General features: G+C 42.9%; 1 protein-coding gene across 3 annotated transcripts in view; it reads left to right on the forward strand.

Moving 5' to 3' along the window:
• Positions 1-18,316, forward strand: part of ETV6 (ETS variant transcription factor 6) — a 136,411-nt gene extending 118,095 nt beyond the window's left edge. For all 3 annotated transcript variants that reach the window (XM_062007139.1, XM_062007146.1, XM_062007155.1), the window contains 3 exons: positions 11,189-11,331; positions 14,056-14,156; positions 17,446-18,316. In XM_062007139.1, the coding sequence (XP_061863123.1) occupies positions 11,189-11,331; positions 14,056-14,156; positions 17,446-17,551 (350 nt within the window). In that variant the 3' untranslated portion in view covers positions 17,552-18,316. The remainder of the gene's footprint in view (positions 1-11,188; positions 11,332-14,055; positions 14,157-17,445) is intronic.
• The last annotated feature ends 2,402 nt before the right edge of the window (positions 18,317-20,718 follow it).

The raw sequence follows: 20,718 nt of genomic DNA on the forward strand, positions 1-20,718 counted from the left end.
GGTTGGCTTAGAAACATCCAAATTAATCTAATGCCATTAGAAACATCCAAATTAATCCAATGACATAGGCGCATTTACCTGACTTTTGATTCAGTGACTTAAAACTCCCTAATATGATTCTGGATGTTTCTTGTGAGGGGAAATATGTTTCTGGCAGGTTCTTTTAATTTCCAGCTCCCAGTGTCTTTCTGTACCAGCTCTCTGGGACTGAATAGCTTGTTCACTGATCCACAGCAAACACTGGCATTGGTGGAATACAGATATAACTAGCCCTTTACTCGAGCGTTGCCCAGTGCAGACTCTAACCAAATGACTGCTTGGGTGTGGGAGGCAGAGTGCTGTAGAACAATGGTACGTGCTGCTGGACTCTCTCACCAAGGGTTCCCTGTGCTATTGGAGTTAGGACTCAGTAAAAGCCATTGAGTTCCAACCGGGTTTACTCCGTGCAAATCTGAGGCAAACCTGTCCCATTCGTACAAGCAGCTTAGAAAGATGAGCATTGCTCTTCCCCTCTGCGTAGCCTCACCCTGCCAATTGTTTTTGATTCCACTTGGAATTTTTCAGGGGAGAATCTAAAGACAGGTGAGTCTTGCCCCTGTTGTCTGTTGGTATGCTGTTCTTATCAGCTGGGTTACCTTAGCAACCGGGTGGAATCTGACTTTATGAGCTACCAGATTTGTTTCTTCCTCTTTCAGAGTCTGAGGAAAAGCCAGGTAATGTTTAAACCATTCAGAGGCATGTTGTCTACCACTGTATTGGTTTGACTGGTGGAATGAGGACAGGCAAGATTCTTACCCTGACAAAGTCATGAAGGAGAATCTACCTCCAGCTTTGCTTCTGCCTCACCTCAGCCCTTCAGTGTGCCACACATCCAGAGAGTAACAGGGGAGAAGCGTGAACCCCACAGATTCGTAGCAAGGCATGTGTAAGCGACAGTCTGACAGACAAAACTGAAAACGCAGTCCCCTGTGAAGAGTGCATCAGCTATGAATGACTCACATTCTACTAAAATCTACAAAACAGTGCTTATAATGGGCGTAGGCTATGTGCTAGCTCTGAGCGTAGGGAGGTTCTTCCACCCCAAAGCTCTGTAAGGACAGTAGATGGATTGTTTTGTGTGGGGAGAGCGGTTGGAGGGGGAACAAGATCAGGGATTCTCCTCCCCCTTTGTTTGAAAAACTTCATCACTTCTCATAAACTTGTGTGGGAGAGGAAATGACAGGAGGGATTAGCTTAGTGAATCTTTCACAAACATGGTGCTTAAAAAAAAAACTACTAATCAACTAATACCTATTTTGTTACTTTGGAGTTGAGCTGGAAAGCTTCTTTTAAAGGTGGATAAGAAAAACAAATTCAGCAGATCGAACTGTTAGATTCATAACACTAGACATTTAGAGCTTCAACATCACAAGTCACTGCACTTCAAAGCACGGCACTTTGGTCATCAGTGTCCTTGATTTATCTGCTTGGACCAGAGCCCCAGTGTCTGCATTTGCTCCAGATTTGTCAATGTCACATTTACAACTGTGTCAAGTTGTAGGATTTTATATATATATATAAATGATATATATATACCAACAGAATCCTTTGTGCAAATGCAGTCACACCATATTTGTTTATTTTCCTTTCTGTACAAAATAGCTGTACAGCAGTTACTATGCGATGGCGTACGCTGGATGGTAAGGAGGGTGAGTGGGAAAGGAGGCAAAGAACAGTTATGCCAGTATAGTAAAGAAGGTGAAAACCCATCAATGAAGCACAACTTAGGAGTTTAAAGTTTTTCAGTAGCTGATAAAACTAGCCTTCACAGAAGGATGCAGCTTCCTGTTCCATTGAATTTTTAGTGTTTGTAATACAGTAGTATGTATAGGCTTTATTGTGCTGCAATCACTGCCCCAAGGAGTTTACTGTCCAAACAGACAAGGTAAATGTCAAGAAAGGAAGGGCATGCAAAGGTGAAAGGTGTTTTCAAGAGGTGTTAGTGAGAGGTGTTACTTAGTGGGAGCTATAGTGCATAGAAAATAAAGTCATGCAGAAGAGTGGATCAGTAGACACCATCTGACCAGTCCCTCACTCAGAACTGTAGGTTACATTTACTTCCAGGTTCAGGTGACTAGTAACACCTTTTGTTGTGCTATAATGCCTCACGTTTACAGGTTCTAATTTATAAAAATCTGTATTACCCAATTTAAAATTGGAACAGTCAATGCCCTGCATTTCTGGTTAGCCTGGCATTTCCCTGGTTCTCATCATGCCAGCAAGCAGAGCTAGCCATAAATTCGAGAGGCCATGTACATAACTTACACTGAGCTGCTGCTTTTCTCTGTTGCAGCTTTTTAAAGCCAGTTGTAATGTTTCTGTGATACAGCCACTTCTGTGTCAATATTTCAGTTACACCCTCCAAGCAGAACTTGCCCAACTGTGCCCATACTACTGGGACAGTAACACAGATTCTTGAACCCATATCAGTGTGGTTTTGATTTGGGGATTTTTGGTTACGAATTGTCTGCATGCGTAAGGCAGTGAACACAATGGGTGTTAGTAGTAGTAAAGGCTTAAACCTAATTCCTTCATATGGTCATTTGCTGGTTGGTAAGTGACATTATTCCAGAGTGACAATACTGCTTTGTAAGTAGAAACCACATTCTGCAAGAAAGTCACTCATGTGGACAGGCATGTCCACACAGACCTGCTGTGGCACTACATGTCAGGAAGAGCCTGGCAGCATGTCAGGTTCCCTGTGTGCACCAGCACTAAATATTACTATCCATCCAGTGATATGCATCACTGTTTCATTCATTACTAGTCCCCCTTCCAAAGTTGCATCACAAGCTTTGCTCTTGTGAATTCTTATCTAAACTGAAAACAGTTGCTGTGTCCTCCTTTTTGCAGAGGAGGAGTGCTGACAAACTGAACTGTAGAGACTTAGCTTTTGTCATATGCTTCCTTAGAGGCATTCTGGGTTTTTTTTTGAGACAGCATATACCTATGTTAATACCATAGAAGTCCACCTGTGCACATGCCTGAGACTGCCAAGGCTATCTTCACCACTGTTATAGGGTGTGATTCCAGCAGAACTGGGCAGCGTAGCACTGACTGGTGGCCTTTTGTGATGCACAGACTTTGGGGACAACTGTGACAAGACAGTTACAGCAGCTGAAAAAGTGACAGCCTGGCAAGCTATAGAAAACCAAAACCACAGTTCACTTTAGCATACTAAGTTGTAAGCAGTAGGGTTTCAGTGCCTGCTTTCCAGGTAGCTGACCCTTCTTTCTGTAGGGCAGCAACTCATATAGACAGATTGGAGCCTTGAAAGAACCTAAGAACCTTGGTAGGCATGGCATGTCACTCCACATTGTATATGACAATGATAATGTCACTGGCCTTGTTTAATCATTCACCCTTGCAGTCATGTACACTTTCACATTTGCAGTATATGCCACATCTATTTCGAGCTCCTTGTGGAAAGCCAAGCTACTGGAAAGAGACTGAAGTATGGATGAGAGTAAAGCTCACAGAGTTTGTATTCATAGGAGAAGCTTTCATTATAACCTTGAGAGTCATCTTAACATGGCATTAACAATTAATTTCAGCATGAAAGTGTGCCTTCACTACCAAATTAGCTAATTACACTGAAGAATGCCAGCAGAATGCCAATAGCTGGGATAGATGGCTGCAGATTTTCTGTGAAGTGTTCTGCTGTAAAGCTGCTGCCATTCTTACTGAACAGTTACAGAAGCAGAAATCACAGTCAGGTCTTGTTCTGGCCCACTCAGAAGCCAGGACTGACCAAGTCATAGGAAAGCTCAGTCACTTAGACATCACCCTTCCCATTACTGTGTTGCAGCTTCTAAATGCTATAGCTAGACAGATGTGCTAAGTGGGTACAGAGAAGTCTCAGCCTCCGTTGAGGTCAGCAGGATGTTAAAGACATTTTAAAGAAACTAGCCTTTTGATAAAAATAGGCCTCTTATTTTCCCTATATATTGCACACTTTCTTCAGGCTAGAATTGTGTTGGTAATTCAGATTTTTTTTTTCCTACAAAGCAAACTTGCATCACTTTGAACCATTTTAGTTAAACCAGGAAAATGTGCTGTAGTATTGACAGTGTTCACACTACACTTCACTGTCTTCAGAGACAGGCCTATTTAAGTCTGGTTTTAATATTAATCAGCTAGAAGTGGCATGCAAAAGTTTTCATCAGCTTATGATCATTCAAATGCACACCTTTAAACTGGTAAGACTCCAAATACAAAGAGGGTCTCAGCAGTACACTGTTTTCCTTCTCTGTTGAGGGAAGAAAAGGAAGAGAGTTAGGTTTTAGCTATGGGGATTTAATCCTGAGAAGAGGAGGTCACATTTCTGTTTTCTGCAAGAGGCCCATCCAAAGTGGCAAGTTTAAAGCTTATGAAGAAGTTCCTTTAGGAGGGGCTTCCTGGGAACACATCAGGAGACACCCTCCAGCCACAGTCATGCCTCCGAGAGTGTTGGGCTTTCTGATGGAGCATAGAAGTGAGTTTCTTGGGCAGCACTCTCCTACAAACAGTGATTTTCTGCTGTTGAAAAAAAAAACAAAACAGCTCAAATACCTCAGAAGACTAAACCTGAGAGTGAACTGAGGTTGTGACAGAAGATACTGAGGATTCTCACACTGTGAAGTTAAAACATATTGCTCTTGTTGGGAATTACTTTACTACAGTTAATGTATTCCTGCTTTTGCTTGCTTCTCTAAAGTAAAATTCAGAGTATAAAACTTCATCCTTAATTCTTAAATTCTGATGTCAGAGTGGTTGTGAGGTGGTTTTAGGATATGTATGTGAGCAGAGGTTGAATTTCTTACCCATTGTTCTTCATGAGCAATGAGGGTGAGGAAAAGCCACAGGATGATCAGAGGTGGGTTTCTTTAGCAAGAGAAATGGAAGAGGACTCTTTACCATTGTGGTAGAGCAGGAAAAGAACAACAGGAAATACCTGTCTGTTTAGTAGAAGAAATGGGAGGATGGAACAGGGAGGAGGGGAGAGCAACCACTTTTTTAAATACTTTAGCTTTAAGACTTTAGCTTGCAAATTCTTCATCTGTTAAGCTGTTCACATGTTCTTTGTGATTTGAGTGCTCTTTTCTACAACCACATGACAGATATGAACCTTTTGGATCCTCCTTCCTCTTACAACTTTTCATTGCCAAAGGCAGAGCTTGGCCTCATCTTGCTGTGTTACTTTTACAGCCTCACAGCACAACTGTTTGCAGGATGACAGTCTCAGGTTTCTGCTCTCCTTCTGCCTGATCTCCCACTCAGCGTTTGAGTACAAGACAGAAGCAACATACGACTGTTGTATTGTACGATCTGGCAACTTCTTTCCTCAGCCCCAGCCTGAATTTACTGAGCTGAACAAACAGTTGTCTGTCAAGCGGTTTCTCCACATAGAAACATTGGCCTTACTGTACCGGCTTCCTACCTTGCTTCCAACAGCAGCCAGCATTCACGGAAGGAAAACTCTTTTCCCTCAGTAACCTGGATATGGATCACTATGTAGGGATGAGCATGACTGCTCTATCTCAGGATCAGTGCTTCCTCGGTCCTCAAAGCCATTTAACCCCTCAGTAATGACACCTGGTTACTTTTTCTTCTAGTTTTGTCAGCTAAAGTAAGTGTGCCATGAAATCAGATGGGTACGGAGGCTGGATTGTGTCTCAACACAGCAGTCATCCTACTGTAGCCTATCTTTCTTTCTTAGTGTGCTGTCTACTGTTTTCAGCAAGAATGTGTCCTCTCTCTGCACCATCTTTATCGATCTCCCTCCCCATTTCTGGGATGAGAGCAAGTTAACAGAATAGTTTTTACCATAATTCTGAAACAAATAACAGTGTCAGCCAGCCTGATAATTTTAATGTACCAGTTAGGTGGCTTGAAGATCCATTTGGCTTTGTCCAGAAAGCTGTGCCTGGTTCACGATATAGGATGCACTTAAATTAGAGTTTGTCTCTATGGCAAACCTAAACTAAGTCAGGACTCGGGAGTTCTCTGCCAATCTTTTTTATTTTCTGTACAAATGAACAGCCATTAACCTTTGTGATTTATTGGTTCTGGCTGCAGTTTATACAAATCCAGATGCACCAAAGTAGTGTTGTCTTCTTAAGAGACTTACTGACCTTCTCCGGCAAGGGCTGTGATCACAGACTGTAGGCTGAAGATCCATGGGACCTTCTAGGCCTCTTCGTCTTCCCACCTCGTCCTCACCTGCTCTGCCAGTGTGGACTTTTTGCCTTCTTTGGCTTGGCTTTACCATTTAGTAGGTCTTCCTGCATTCAGATTTAGGTCTCAGAAAACCAGCTGGTGGGTTTTTTTGCAGGTTTTTTTCTTCTTTTTAAGTGATTAAAGTCAACTCATAGAGAAATCTTAAAACAGACCCAGCACAAGGTACATAGCAAGAGGAAGGAAGGATAGAATGGAAGGGAGATCAGGACCTTCTGGCAGCAAGTATGGCCAGATTAGTTTTACCAGGTCATCATTTTTATACTGTGAGCATCACCATCTTAGCCATCCTAACCACACTTCAGGTGTGCTTATGGAAACCACAGTGGCAGAGAACTCACAAAGTTCTGTCCATTAGCCTCAGTTGTGAACAGCCATTGTTTGCTTCACTGTGAAGAAATGTAACTGAAGCATAAATCACCTAGTAAGACAAAGGGTGCCCAGCCTGGGAGAACTCTTCATCTGGTAGAAATCACAGAACCATTTAAGTCAAGTGATATCATGCTGGAGAAATTTTAGGCTAACCTACTCAGCAAGGGGTAAGGCCTCAGCTGATGTCAGAGGGAGTATGACAATATTATTTTGGCATAATCTCTCCCTCTGTGAAGCTGTGCTAGTTTTCAAGTCAGTCATCAGCCAGACTGAATGCATTTTGTGTAACGATCTTCAGTGCAAGATGTGGGTGAGTCTCACAAAATGTTTCTGTGGTTGAGAGACAATTTTGGTAGTTGATACATGAAAAGGGCCAGCTCTGCTTCTGTGCCACAGGCCTCACTGAAACATCATGGGTCTTAGATGCCGAGTGTGTTTTAGGAAACACCATCATGCAGGGAAATGTTGTACTCTGAAGGAAAAAAAAAAGAACTTTTTAGCATAAGTATGCCTGTACCATTAACAGCATTATTTAGTCTAAGGGAGCACAGATGGAAGACCTCTCACTTCTGCAGTATCAACACTACTAGTCTTGTGTCTATCTTTGCCATGTGATACTAGAGAACTCATTCATAATGGTTAGGCCAATGTCAAAATGCTAAGAACATAAGGTCCATAATGTTTCATTTATAGATTGCTCTGAGATGCTATTTCAATTCTAAGGAATATATGTACTACTATCATGTGGCCATTAGGAAGTATTTATATGCCAGTTTTCCTTTAGGTGTACTTTCAGAAAGCTGTGCCTATAGACTTCCAAGGGTATGTGAAATGAGGGATCTATAATACATGCTTCCACTCACCCAGTGTCTTTTTGACCTTCACAAGGGATCCTTAATTACAGTATTATTGCCTCTCCTTTTTCATAACATTATCAAAGCAATGCTGTAAAAGTGGGCAGTAAAAAGAGCTTTTCAGACACAAAAGAGAAACTGAGTTTTACCATGTCAAATAAGAGTGGCTGAAGCTTGGGTAGTTCTGCCACCTGAAAAGAGTTAAAACTAGAACGAGGAGACAATTTGGCATCTGTCAAAAGAGTTTAAAGCCAACAATTAGTGTCTATGGGAGAGATTTGTCTTAGTTTAGCCAAAAGGCAGGAAACTGCAGCATACTCAAACTGTTTAGGTACGTGGCCTAATTCAACTCCCCTACTGAATCTCCCAGACTTTGAAACTTGCTTGGCCTCAGCAACATCCATGCACTTTCTTGCCATCGCTCACTAGCCAACACACACCCAGTGGAGAGTCTCACCATGTGACTGCTCTTTGGAGGCCTTCTGAGAGACAAGGAAGTGATTTAGGCTTCATGGAGTCACTCACACCATCCATATTTGTGATTTACACTTAGAAAACAACCATCCACATACAAGTCCTTCTCTCCATTTCTCCATCCTTCCTGAAAACACATGTAAGAGTTCTTACCTTCCTGGAAGATTCAACTTCATTGTCTTTACCAGCCTTCTGTGGAGGTGCCTCTTTTCTCCACTCCTTTTAATAGCATTTTCTAGTTTTGCTGCCTCTTGCTTTTTCACCAGTTTCATAAGCTTGCAGTCTACTCCAAGTGACCTTTACTATACTTGACATTTGTTAGACTCTCTAAGAGTTATCAGGTAATCTTTAACCTGTAGTCTCTATTGTCTTGGTAGATAATTTAGGGAGCCCCCTGAAGAACCTTGTGGGTTTTTTTTACCATGCGGTCTGTGGAGAATGATACTCAGGATTTATTTGTATTCAGATTCCTAAAGTTCTCCTATGTGAAACGTGAAAGAAGGCAAACTGATTTAGGTACTCTGCAAACAAAGCTCATATGTTTCACTAAACTGCTAGTTGAGTTAGTGCTGCTAGTCATTAGCTGGTCCATGATAAGAATATGCATGCTGGTAGGTCTCAGGAGAGGTGAAAAGAGATACAGTGAGCCTAAATATTTTCTACTGGTGTTTAATGGTTTTTATTTCTTATTTGCAGTGGCTTGGGATACAGTTGCCATAGTTGCATTGATGCATGCCAGCTCATTAAATTACTGCACCTCAGTCATATATCTATATTTGCTGGTAGACAACTGTAGCTTTTGAAGAAGATTTTTAAGTGGTTGCAGAAGCCAAGCAGAATTTTCAAGAATTTTCAATTTTCATATTGAAGCAAAGAGAGGTCAAAGATACTTGGGTGGTTGGGTTTGGTTTTTTTTTTTTTTTTTCAAATTCCACCAGCCTACTAAATACCTCTGCAAGTCTGAGCAGCTCAGACAGTTTAGAATATGGGATGGGGCCCTTGATCACGTAGGACTTTTCTTGTGAAGATCTCAAGATGCAGATCTGAGTTCTTCTCATTTGAGGAATATTTATATTCAAGCCTAGCCTGAATCCATTTTAAAAATTCAGCAAACAACAGAAAACAAATCTGCACTTGAATCCTACCTCTTGTCAGAGTCTGAAGCTCTGTTGTTAGTCCAATAATTTTGCCACCCAGACATCTTGGGCTGAGTATTTTTGTGCTTTCTTGTTTCTGTAAAAGATACGTAGATGAGGTGCTGAAGGACATGGTTTAGTGATGGGCTTGGCAGTGTTAGGTTTGTGGTTGGACTTGATGATCTTTAAAAGTCCTTTCTAACTGATTCTATGATTCAACATGTGTGAAAAATACTGATGGGAAAGTGATGAAAGAACAGGGGTTTTTGAATTGGTGTGAGGAAATATGTCAGAATTTGAAAGTGGTAGTCTGAGACTTTAAGTTTTACGTTTTACGCTCTTCTGCAGACCTCTGGCGTAGTCCAGGGGAAATCATTTGCTGGGTGAAAGACACCTGTGAGTTGGGGTGGGAGGACAGGGAACAGATCCCCTGCATCCCTGTGCCAAGAAGGGACCCATCTAGGCTGGTCATTGGCAAATGCATGTGGAAGAGAATTATTTTCTATCCTGAGCACAGCTGCAGGTACCTTATTCTGGGTGAGAGGGAGGAGGCCATCACTGAACAGCATTCACATCCATGAATTTAAAAAATCAAAATTGATTTCATTTGTTAAATGAGAAATCCAGAAAAAAATTAAAATGAGAGTGGATAGTTTTCGAAATGTCAATGAAAATAAGTTTTTTCCAACCAAAAGATGTGTTTGCTTCCTTTCTTTCACATTGCTTCTCTTGTAGATGTCACAGGTGAGGTGATTATTGGGGTAGGTTTCAGCTAGAATGGAAACCCACAATTTTTGCCAAATGTCATCCTTCAAAACGTGCTTTGTTGTCTTTAGGACTGATGAGGAGAGTCTATAGCAAGGACACTGGTAAACTAAGCTCTGGTTTTAGAGACAGGACAGGTTTCAGATGTACTCTTTACAGTTAGAAAATTAAAAATACCATCAATAATGTTAATATCTCTAACCATTTCAGGTGTGCTTATTAAATATGTTATTCATATCCCTTTTTAAAAACTGTTTTCTGTTCTCATACTGAACATGGCATTATCCCCATTGTAACATGTACCAACCCCAGACAGACGGGAGTTAGAAAGAAAGGCTGACAAGAATCCATCTTGGCACCCAGAAGCTAGATGTCTTTGGTTGCCTGCCTGTCCTTTGACCACTCTAACAAGAGATTGGGTTTGCTTTCAAAGTAAATGAAACTATATGTCCATCTTAGGGACGTACACAGTTGAGCTATAAGACCCCTGTTGTTTCTGATAGCAACAGAACCCCCAGCTCTGTGCAATTCACTTTCCATGTTTCATTGTTGCCAGTTATTATGCTGTGCTGTGCACACACACATTGCAAGCAGGAAGTAGAAGCAGCTCAGCTCTTGGCTTCCTCAGTCTCAAGAGACTGCCGTGAAACTGAAAAACACTAAACTAAAACCTAAGTATCTGTTAGACCTTTAATTAGCGACCTAAGGAGTGTTTGCCAAGAGGAAATTTGAATTCAATTATCCAAATAGAAAGTATTTAACCTCTCAATAGCACTCAAGTAATTACAATACTTGGGTTGGTTTTTGTTGGCTTTTTTTTCAGGAACCTTAAAAAAAACCCAAAAAGCAAATTGAAAAATGGTAGAAGGTGTCAGTTTTATATCACTTGGAGTGTACAAAGGAAAGCTGCAACATTGCCCATGTTTCAGACCCCTCATGTTAGACAGTTAGGGGCAGTTGTCAAGCAGGGAGAGCAGGTTGCAGGATTCTGGATTTTCCTGATGAAACAGACAGCAACAGCTTCACGGCCAACAATGGTAATTTTATGCGTATCGGGACAACAATAAACACACAATTAAGATCAGCAGGTCATCTCACACAGCTTTTAATGTGATAAAGATACTCAGTGTCAGAAGGACTGTGATGCATCAGAAGAGGCTCTATAGTCCGTCTTTTCTATCTTTTGCAAGCATTAGTTGATACCAGCTAAGTCATTTTCATGTCACATTGCAGCAGCTGTTTCAGCCCTGATCCCAACTGTCCTTTCACTTCACATCCACCCCAAATTAATTCCTGAAAAAGGTGACTATTTTCTTGCTTCTCTCTTCACAGACTGTAGGTTGCTTTGGGATTATGTTTATCAGCTGCTTTCTGACAGCCGGTACGAAAACTTCATCAGATGGGAAGACAAGGAATCCAAAATATTTCGGATAGTGGATCCCAACGGGCTGGCCCGGCTGTGGGGGAACCACAAGGTAAGGAAGCAGTGCAGTTTTCCTCTTACAGCACCTCACCTCTTGTAACATCACAGGATTCACTTTGAAACAGGGGAAAGGAAGAAAGCACTTGCGTTTAAACTACTACTTGGGAAGCCATAATCTTTCATTTTATGCACATTGGAAATATTAAACATCCAGCCTGAAGCACTAAAACCTACCCTTCATATACAGAACCTGTTTTTTTGGTTTAAAGGCATTTACTTACAAATGCGTTTTATTATAAAACACAAGGAGTGCAAGAATTAACGGTCCTTCTCTCTCAAGACATCTCATTTCTTCCCGAAACCTGATTCTAAGGGTGTTCTGGTTAGATGTGGTCTACAAGGAGCTGTATACTGCATCTCAACAGGAGCATTCTGTCTGTGTCCCTGTCTGCACCAACATTCAGATTTCACACACTGTCCTCTGACAGACACCAAATGCTGCAGAATTACGTATTTCCTTTTAAGAGAGTAGTAATTCTGCTTTGTTCTCTAGAAAGCAGTTAATGGTTTTTGCAGTTTGGGGCTGAGTGTATATAGGAGTTTCTATATGTGTATATGCAAATGAGTGTATTCATATGAATATATAAGTAGTCAGCATCAATGTACAAAAAGGAAATTATGCTTGACCACTGTGATACCCATCTACGATGAAATGATTAGCTCAGTGGATGCAGAGAGAACAGTGGATGTATCTTAGCTTGATTTTAGAAAGGTTTTTTTATACTGTCTGCCATAATATCCTCATAGACAAACTAATTAAATATAACCTGGGCAAGAGTATAGTGAAGTACATTAAAAATTGACTGAACTGCTGGGCTGAAAAAGTTGTGACCAATGGCACAAAATCCAGTCAGCAGCAATGTTTGTTACCCTGGAGTTTTATTCTGGGGCCAATACTGTTCATTAATGATGTGGATGATGGGATAGAGCACACCCTCATCAAGTTATCAGACGATAAACAACAGTGATGTGTGGCTGATATGGTTGTGCTGCCGCCCAGAGGGACCTGGACATGGTGGGGAAAAGAGCTAATGGGAATTTCATGGAACTTGACAAGCTGCGATGTAAAGCCTTCCACCTGGGGAGATGGGAAGACTCACAATGCCCCTTGTTAGGTTTTGTGACACCCCAGTTATGGGACTGTTTTACTAGGAAGATGGTAAGACTGGAGCAGGTTGCCCAGAGGTAACTGCAGAGTCTCTAGTCATGGTCCTGAGCAACCGTCTCTGGTTGATGCGGCTTTGAGCAGGGGGGACTGGACTAGGTGATCTCCAGAAGTGCCTTCCAACCTCAACTATTCTGTGATTTACACATAGCCAAGAATCTTGATAAGGTCAAGATTTTCTCATGTGACTCATTGCTTACAAGAACATTGGTCTTAGAGGCCTTGGTCTGCAACACTGGGAATGGAGTTCTGCCCTTATCAAGCCTCCTTGCTGATCATGGGGCCTCACCGTCATCTCTCATGTTGGGTGTTTAAAGCTGGAGCTCCTTCAGACCACTAGCCACTTGGGAAACACAGTGGCCTTTTAGCTTGTAAGAAATGGAAAAGCACAGATGTGACTTCAGGGGGCTTCCCAGTGAGCAGTCTAGATTTTGCAGGGAAAACACTGTCAGTGGTAGCGTTTAATTGCAACAGGAGCTCTTTATGTGGCCTTCCTCAGCAGAGCTGTTATTGCCAGGGCGAGCAGAGGAGGTTTTAGACAGGCGGATCCAGCTTATTTGATAAAGCCAGGTCAACACTGCAGTCTTCTGCCTGATGATGTTGGTCTGACAAAGCTCTGCCAAGCCAGACTGCTAACAGAGCAGAAGCAGGCTTCTACTAGTTTGGCATGTTTTGCCCATGGCAAGGCAGCTGCTTTATACTCATGCAAGCATGGCTTTGTCAGTGTAGTTGTCTCCCTGCTGGGAGTTTCTTTGCCAGCAGAGTAACCAGGATTCCTTGTACCAGAAAAATGCTCTTTATGCAGACATAGCCTAAGGGACTGACGCTACTAATCCCAAGTCAGTACCGTGAGAGCTGCCCACATACGGCTCTACCAGTGCCCCTTGCTTCTGCCGTGTGACGCTCAGTCAGCCCGCAGTACTCTGGATATACTGCCTTTGGGGTCAGTAGCTCCCAAAATGAAGGGGAGGCTCTGTCATAGAAGCAGATGTACAGCCTAATGGGCTTCTTGATTTACACTTCAGTAGCAAGGGGAGAAACAGGCTCTCCATCTCCACAGTGCTCTGTAAGCATTAACTAGTTAATGGAGGGGAATCCCAGAGGAGCAATGCTCTTAGCAGAGATTGCTGCTAGTTTCAGCCTCTAAGCCACAGTTCTTAGGCTTTTACAAAAGGTGAGTTCATTAAGAACGGGCCTGTCATACATCCCACTTGATGTGTGCATCTCCCTCCATCTTATGTCTCCTCTTGTGGCTGATGAAGCTTTTTATTACCTGAAATCCAAGAAACTCTAGAAAAACATCACTCGGCATTTTTGTTAGCCTTTGTCACTTAAATCACCCCGAATGACAAGAGACCCATAAAAATTTGGTGATGAGGACTGGAGGGGCAGGATGGGCCTGCAAACAGCAGAAAAGTGGAACATGTAATTTCTTGAACTGACTTGGTTACATTTGGTAGCCGTGATAGTTCTGCAACGTCTTTTGGGGATTAAGAAGATTTTAATGAATCATCTCACCATGGTTTTCCTTTTTTTTCTTGAAAAAAACAGAACAGAACAAATATGACTTATGAGAAAATGTCCAGAGCCCTACGCCACTACTACAAACTAAATATCATCCGGAAGGAGCCGGGACAAAGGCTTTTGTTCAGGTAATTTCTTCTTTTCTTTGTCATTCCTTTCTACAGACAATTAATTTTTGAAGATGGAAGACAGAATTGTGTGGGGGATACTTCATTGCCAGAGCTATAACATAGGTGACAATAGGCATGCATTTGTAAAAGCTGTCTAGACCAGTGCTTGCTTTCCTGCTTTTAAGGCAGCTGCACTGATTTATAAAAGTACAGGCCTGTTTCAATGATCAGTGGAGTTGATAGAAGTCTTTTCACCCACTCCAAGCATACTGTGCTGTTGACTGAGACCTCAGCTAAATGATTCGTGATCTCAGTTGTTCAAACTTCTGGAAAGCCCACTCCAAACTGACTTCTCAAACACAGTCGCCAGTTAGAGCTAAGCAGGGATCAAGCATCTCCTCCAGGGCCTCAGCATTGCAGAAGAGAAGTGCTGATGACCATGTCTTCAGCAGTGCTGCCTTGGAGGAAGAGAGGGACCTGCAAGAGCTCTTCATAAAACCTAACGTGTTGGATTGGATGATAGAACCAAGAATTTAGGAAATAGTGCCTGAAACAGCATTAAAGCAGGGAACTACTCGTGCAAACTTGAGTGCAGCTGACAGAGCACGAGAGCACTCCAGTTCTCTGCAGAGAAGACCAGCGAGTCCTGGTGCATACGTCTGACCCACAGAACACTGAACTCGGACCAAAGATTGCTTTGATGTCAGTGATCTGGATCTGGTATTGTGCTCAGAAATGGTATTAATAAGGAAGGCCGTCTTGGAGTTTTTCTTAAATAGCTAACAGAACTTCATTAGCACTCAACTATCTACAGCTGAAAAGGTTTCTGTGGAATGTTTTGTTTATGTCAGCTCTTAGAAGGTGACTTGGATGGAGGAAGGAGAACGAAAGGAAGAAGGAATCACAGGCAAAATCAACTGCACAGTTTAAATTTATTCAGTTTTTGTGTGGAAAATCAGAACAAAGTTGCTCCATCAGCAGCAGTACCAAGGGAACCTGGATTGCTATGGCCTCCTGTGAGGACTGCACCCACCCCGGGGGGATTCTGTGATGTTGGGCAGTGAATGTGCTTATCTTGGAGACTCTCCTTGAGTGGAGGCACAAACATAACAGGAGTCCATCTCTTCTCAACCAGGCTGCTTCTTTTCTTAAAACTGTAGAAAATTCATACTCTCAGAGACCTCAGTTCCTCTGTCAGGCTTGCCCAAAATTGACCAACGGATTCAAAGGTCACCAGGGAGCATAAAATAAGAGCATAAAAACCTCATTTCCTTCGGACACTGGAGAAAAAACTCAAAAAAACCCAACAAAGCGCTTTTTGCACAATTCCCAATAAAAACTTACTCGATGTTGTTTTCTTAGACCTATTTATATCTGAAGAGAAGAAGAACAGCTGCAAAACATCAAGCCGTTAATGTGCCTTTCTTGGCTATTTCTCGCAAGCACAGAAATAATAGGAACTGTGACTGTGTAAGTAACGTGCAGGCAGTTGTCCTTTGCAGATATCTGTACAGGACTTCCAGTAAAAACAGAGGCCAAGAGGGATTTCTCACAGGTTACCCGAGTGTCCTCTGCAACCAAAGAGATCGTAGGTACCATTTCTTCATCATCTTGTAGTTCTGGTGTTGGGTTTTTAATCGAGTGCTATCACAAATACCTGTGTTTGGGGCTCCTTGACGTGACGTAAGACACAGACCAGCACCCAAAGTGTCGCGGTACGGTACCCGTCAGCCCATTTCCCATATGGCTTAGGAAACAGAGCACACAGAAGGCAGGGAAGGCAGTGGGATCACTCTCTGTTTTGATTTCATCCTCATGCAAGATTAACAAGACACGGTTTAAATCAGGGCACAGCCTGACCCATAGGCTCCCGTGCCTTCTCAGTGTGTAGCCACAGGCTGATTCACCACTTCTTTATGCTCAACTTTCACCACCCTAACACCATTTTATATCAGCAGCCTTCTTCCAGCATACAAATGGGAGTGACACAGCACTGACTCACTCACAGCCCCTATTTTTTCTCTCTTCCTAAATGCATGTGTGCACATGATTTCCAAAATTAGAAGGGGTGGCAAAAGGTTAGTTGCAGGCTGTGCTGTGCGTTTGCTGAGAGACTTCATATTTGTGAGATGGAAAGCCCTCAGCTTTATATCCTCAAAGGCAGAGGAGGGGGGCAAGTCTCGCCCAGTATCTTCAGCAGTGATTTTTCCTGGGTCAGTGGTAGTAACAAGGCTACTGTCAGTTGGTTTCGTGTTCACCAGTGCAAGGATGCTGGGCATATCATCAACCTGAAATACAGTTAGCTCCTCTGATTAACACATTTTGTACTGCTGAATGTTAGCCAGTACATCGTTAGTGAAAGGCTGAAATTTTGTAAGACTTCCAGCATAAACATCTTTCATCCTAATTTCTCCAGAAGTACTTGCGAGTTAGGATTTGTGTTTAAACTAGGATTTCATCCTTCCTGTGCCACTCTCTCTTCCTACGCCATTACATTCAGAAAGAAAAAGCAGAACTTTTCCGGCTGTTTCTGTGCAGTTGGACACAAAAGCATCCTGGCAAAGTTCAGGACTGCAGGCTTGATCTGCGGGCTGGTGGATGTCCTTTCCCATTTACTCCTGCTGCCGTGCCCCGCTAGATGCAGCTTCTGTCTCTAGCCCATTGCAGACATACTGCATCAAGGCATTAGTGCTCAGAGCCGTGGCATTCATTTACTGCTTCATTACAGTCACACTTGCTACCATCAGACAGGAAGAGACTACCTTGGCTCACAGTTCCTTAGCTCAAAAGCCTTTTCTTTCTTCTGACATTGTCCTTAGCGTTTTCCACCACTGTTGCTTTGATGTTTCATACTCCTTTTCACTCACCTTCTTACAAGGCTGCACAAACCAGTAGCCCTCTGCCTCTCCACACCTTGCAAGTGCTTTTGCTCTGAAATATGCTGGCTGGCAAGTCTTAGATGTTTCTCTCACTAGACACCATAAATGAGTGTACCTGTGGCTTGCTGCCATTTTACGTGACAATGGTAAACAAGATGAGGGAGAAGTAAATATTGTCTGGAAAACAAGGTGATGAGGTTTGGTTTGAATTTGGACTTTCAAGGAGCAGGAGTGATTTTTTTTTGTTTCCTTTCAAGGTATGGAGGACAGAAGAAACCAGTAGGCTGGGGAGAAGTTGGGATGTACTAAGACGTTGTGAAGATACAACAAAGATGATTTTGATGGCTGTAGAGCTCAGGGGCATCAATGACTTGGTGAAGGTAAAAGCTGAGATTGCTGGAAAAACTGCATTTTTCTCTGTGTTGCAGGTTCATGAAGACCCCAGATGAGATTATGAGTGGCCGAACAGACCGCCTCGAGCACCTTGAATCCCAGGAACTGGATGAACAAATATACCAAGAAGATGAGTGCTGAAGGGAACTGGTGCACTGCCTCTGTGGGTCCACAGGAGAAACATCTGCCCAGATGGCTGGCACGGTTTGGGAGGGGAAGCCGCAACACAGAAAAGCAGTACTTGGGGTCGCCGCTTAGCTTGAAGACCACGCAGGACCTGAAGCACCTTAACAAAACAAACTAACAGGCAGAAGTGGTGCTGGCAGAAAAGTAAAGGGGAGAAAGCCTGGACTTATGCACTACTTCACTGTTCCTACAAAGTCTCCCTTGAGTTCTTTCTTTCTTTTTGGTTTGTTTCAGTTTTGGGGGTTTTTGTTGTTTTGTTCTGTGGGTTGGTTTTTTTTTTCCCTAATAAACATGCAGTTTGACTTTCCTTATCTCACGTAGGACAAAACGTCAGATTCTGCTTTAATTTTTTGTTTGTTTGTTTTTTGGAAGGCTTTCCTATGGAAATAGAGTGCTCTTATTTTCTGTGCAAGTCTCGTAACACCATACACAACAGTAGCATCACAGAAGGGATTTGCTCAAGGGTTCCAGTTTGCTTGGATGAATTTAGACGTGCTGCCACTGGGAAATGTGTTGAAGCTACCGAAAGAATTTGCCACACATACCTGTCAGATGAAGAGGAGTCACCCTTCACGTGTAGGCTGGGATATTCCCCCCAGCGTAGCTTGGGCTCACGACGAGCCCCGCGAGTGGCTGTTAACTGCTGGAATACGGACCAAAACCAATCACCTAAGTGCTCCGGGGAGGAGAAAAATAAATGTGACAAACCTCTGCAATAGACTGATGTTGACGTTTTCCCTTCCTCTAGCAAAGAAGTGGTAGAATTGAAAGGGAGGGAGAGGGAGGGCGGGGAAAAATACATATATATGTGTATATATGTAAGCGTTTCATATATATATGTATATATATATGTAACCCTCACAATATATCCACAATGCAGAATTTCGGCTCAAAAGCTTTCTATGTTAAAAAAAAAAAAAGGCTGAAGCATCTGTAATGACAAAGGGAGGAGTGTTTCTTATACCCTGTAGCAATTCTGGAGTGAAAGGTGAAGGACTGTTCTTTACATTGTGAGGAGAAAGCAAAGGGACCCATCACGTGGTTTGCATTACCCAGAAACCTCTCCAGGATCATTTTGTGCTGCTGGAGAGGTGGATGATTCACCAATCTGAAAACTGATGGTAGAGAACTAGAGACCAAATAGCTATACTTGTATGTTGTCATTGATTTTGGCTTTTTTTTGGGATTTGTTTTTTTTTATGCCTCCCACTACCCGCCCCCAGCCCACAGCTCTGCCATCAAGGGAGTTTGTCTCAGCTTGCCCATTTTTAACATGATTTAAAAGACAAGAAAAAAAAAAAACAACCAAAAACCAAACAACCCACCCTACAGCCATGTTGCTTTCTTGGCTTTTGTTTTTGTTCTGGCTGCAAGGAGCGCCATTTTTTACACCCCTGATTTGGTTTGCTGCACTGAGGATGCTTTGCCTGGGGCAAAGGGCTATGCCTAGTTGGTAGCAGGAAGCTTAGCAGTCCTTGATGCCCAGTGCAAGAGAAGCTACTGGCCTCTTTCGTTTCACGTTGCTTGTGTCACCGTGACAGGAAGATCTGTGGTGTCCAGGCATCCCGCAATCCACCTTCGGTGGTCGTTTTAATGGAAAGAAGATCTAGCAGCAGAAATGATGCTTGCAAAGGGAGAAGATGTCTAGAGAAACTGCAGGAGTCACATGGTGTCTGGAAGAAAGCATGTCCACACCAGTCCATTAAAACAGAAAGCCTCTTTTATGGGAACATGCATACTAGAAATGGAAAAAAATCAATGGACTAATCTAATCCATTGCAACCAAAAAACAAGGTACATTCCCGTGGTAGAGCTTTTATCAGATATTAAACCAACACGACATTTGATCTTAACACATATTTAACAAGCAGGTTAATCTGCCCAGGAAAAAAAATGGCACTTGGCAATGAACAGTGTCCCCTATGTTTAAACAGAGATAGTCCAGTTTCACAAAAGACTTAATATTGAGTCACGGGTCATAGAAGGAACAGCTTTGTTACGGGTGTAGGTAGGCATCATACAAAGAGGAGAGACGTTTCAGAGCCAGCATATGATGAGTAATGAGAGGGTGTACATCTATCCCTGATCTTTTCCCAGCCACGTTTCTTTTTTATTAACTTGGAGTCAATGCATTGCAAGTCCCAGCACACTATGTGCTTGACTTTTTTTGCCTCAAAGGACGAGGTGTGGGAGTGTGTGTCTGAAAGATGAGCAGCCAGCCTGTCTCTGCTGTGACTCTGAAGGCATTGGAGCTCAGAGAGTGTGAGACCAGGAGATGATGAGGGACTTGAGCGATCATAGATCTAGAACCAAAGGTCCCTTGACACCAAGAGGCCAGGGAGTTAGTCTGTTCTGCCGCCCTGCTCAAGGTCACCTGAGTTGCAGCCGTGTCTCAGGAGCTGGAGTGAAGAGGGTGTAGTGAAGAGGTGGACATGAATGATCCATTTTCTTCTGCTCAATGCAGCTACTGCTACGAGTTGATGAGGGGAAAAGGAAAAAAAAGGCAAGAGGAACCTTCTCTGTACAGTGCTCTGAGGAGCCACAAGTTATTGTTGTGGCCAAGGTAACACAAGGCAAAATAACAGAGAATGAGAAGCAATCCACCCATATGAGACCATATGGTCACTGTGTGTGCTAGCAAAACTCATCCTCAGCACCAGGTAGGGCAGGAAAAGCAAGGAATCCTGAAATCACACCTGTTGTCCCATAGGAAAAAGAAAATACAGGGAAAGTTTTGTAGAGCACCTTTACTAGAAACGCAATCGCTTTCACCTGCAGAATCTGTCAAAGGGAAAAAAATAAACACTGCCTGTTGGAAACTCTTCCAGTTCACATGTAAAGGACATCTTAACTTCTCTTCTTCTCCACCACAGCCATACAGAAGTTTTTTTCAAGGCTGATGCTAGCTGAACTGAAAACTGCCTTTGAATTTGGAGCAGGCTGATGCCATAGAGGCCCTTGCTTCCTGCCAGGTCTGCGTGTTGCAGCAGCGAGTCGCGCAGCTGACACTGTGGCCAGCAGAACTGCTGGGCCTGGGACCTGTTGTGGGACCTGCAGGATTTGAACTGCTCATGGGCTCTTGGAAGCAAGTAACAGCTGTAACTGGGGGGAAAAAAAAAGAA

This window comes from Colius striatus, chromosome 1 (assembly GCF_028858725.1).
Source record: "Colius striatus isolate bColStr4 chromosome 1, bColStr4.1.hap1, whole genome shotgun sequence".
NCBI classification, from domain to species: domain Eukaryota; kingdom Metazoa; phylum Chordata; class Aves; order Coliiformes; family Coliidae; genus Colius; species Colius striatus.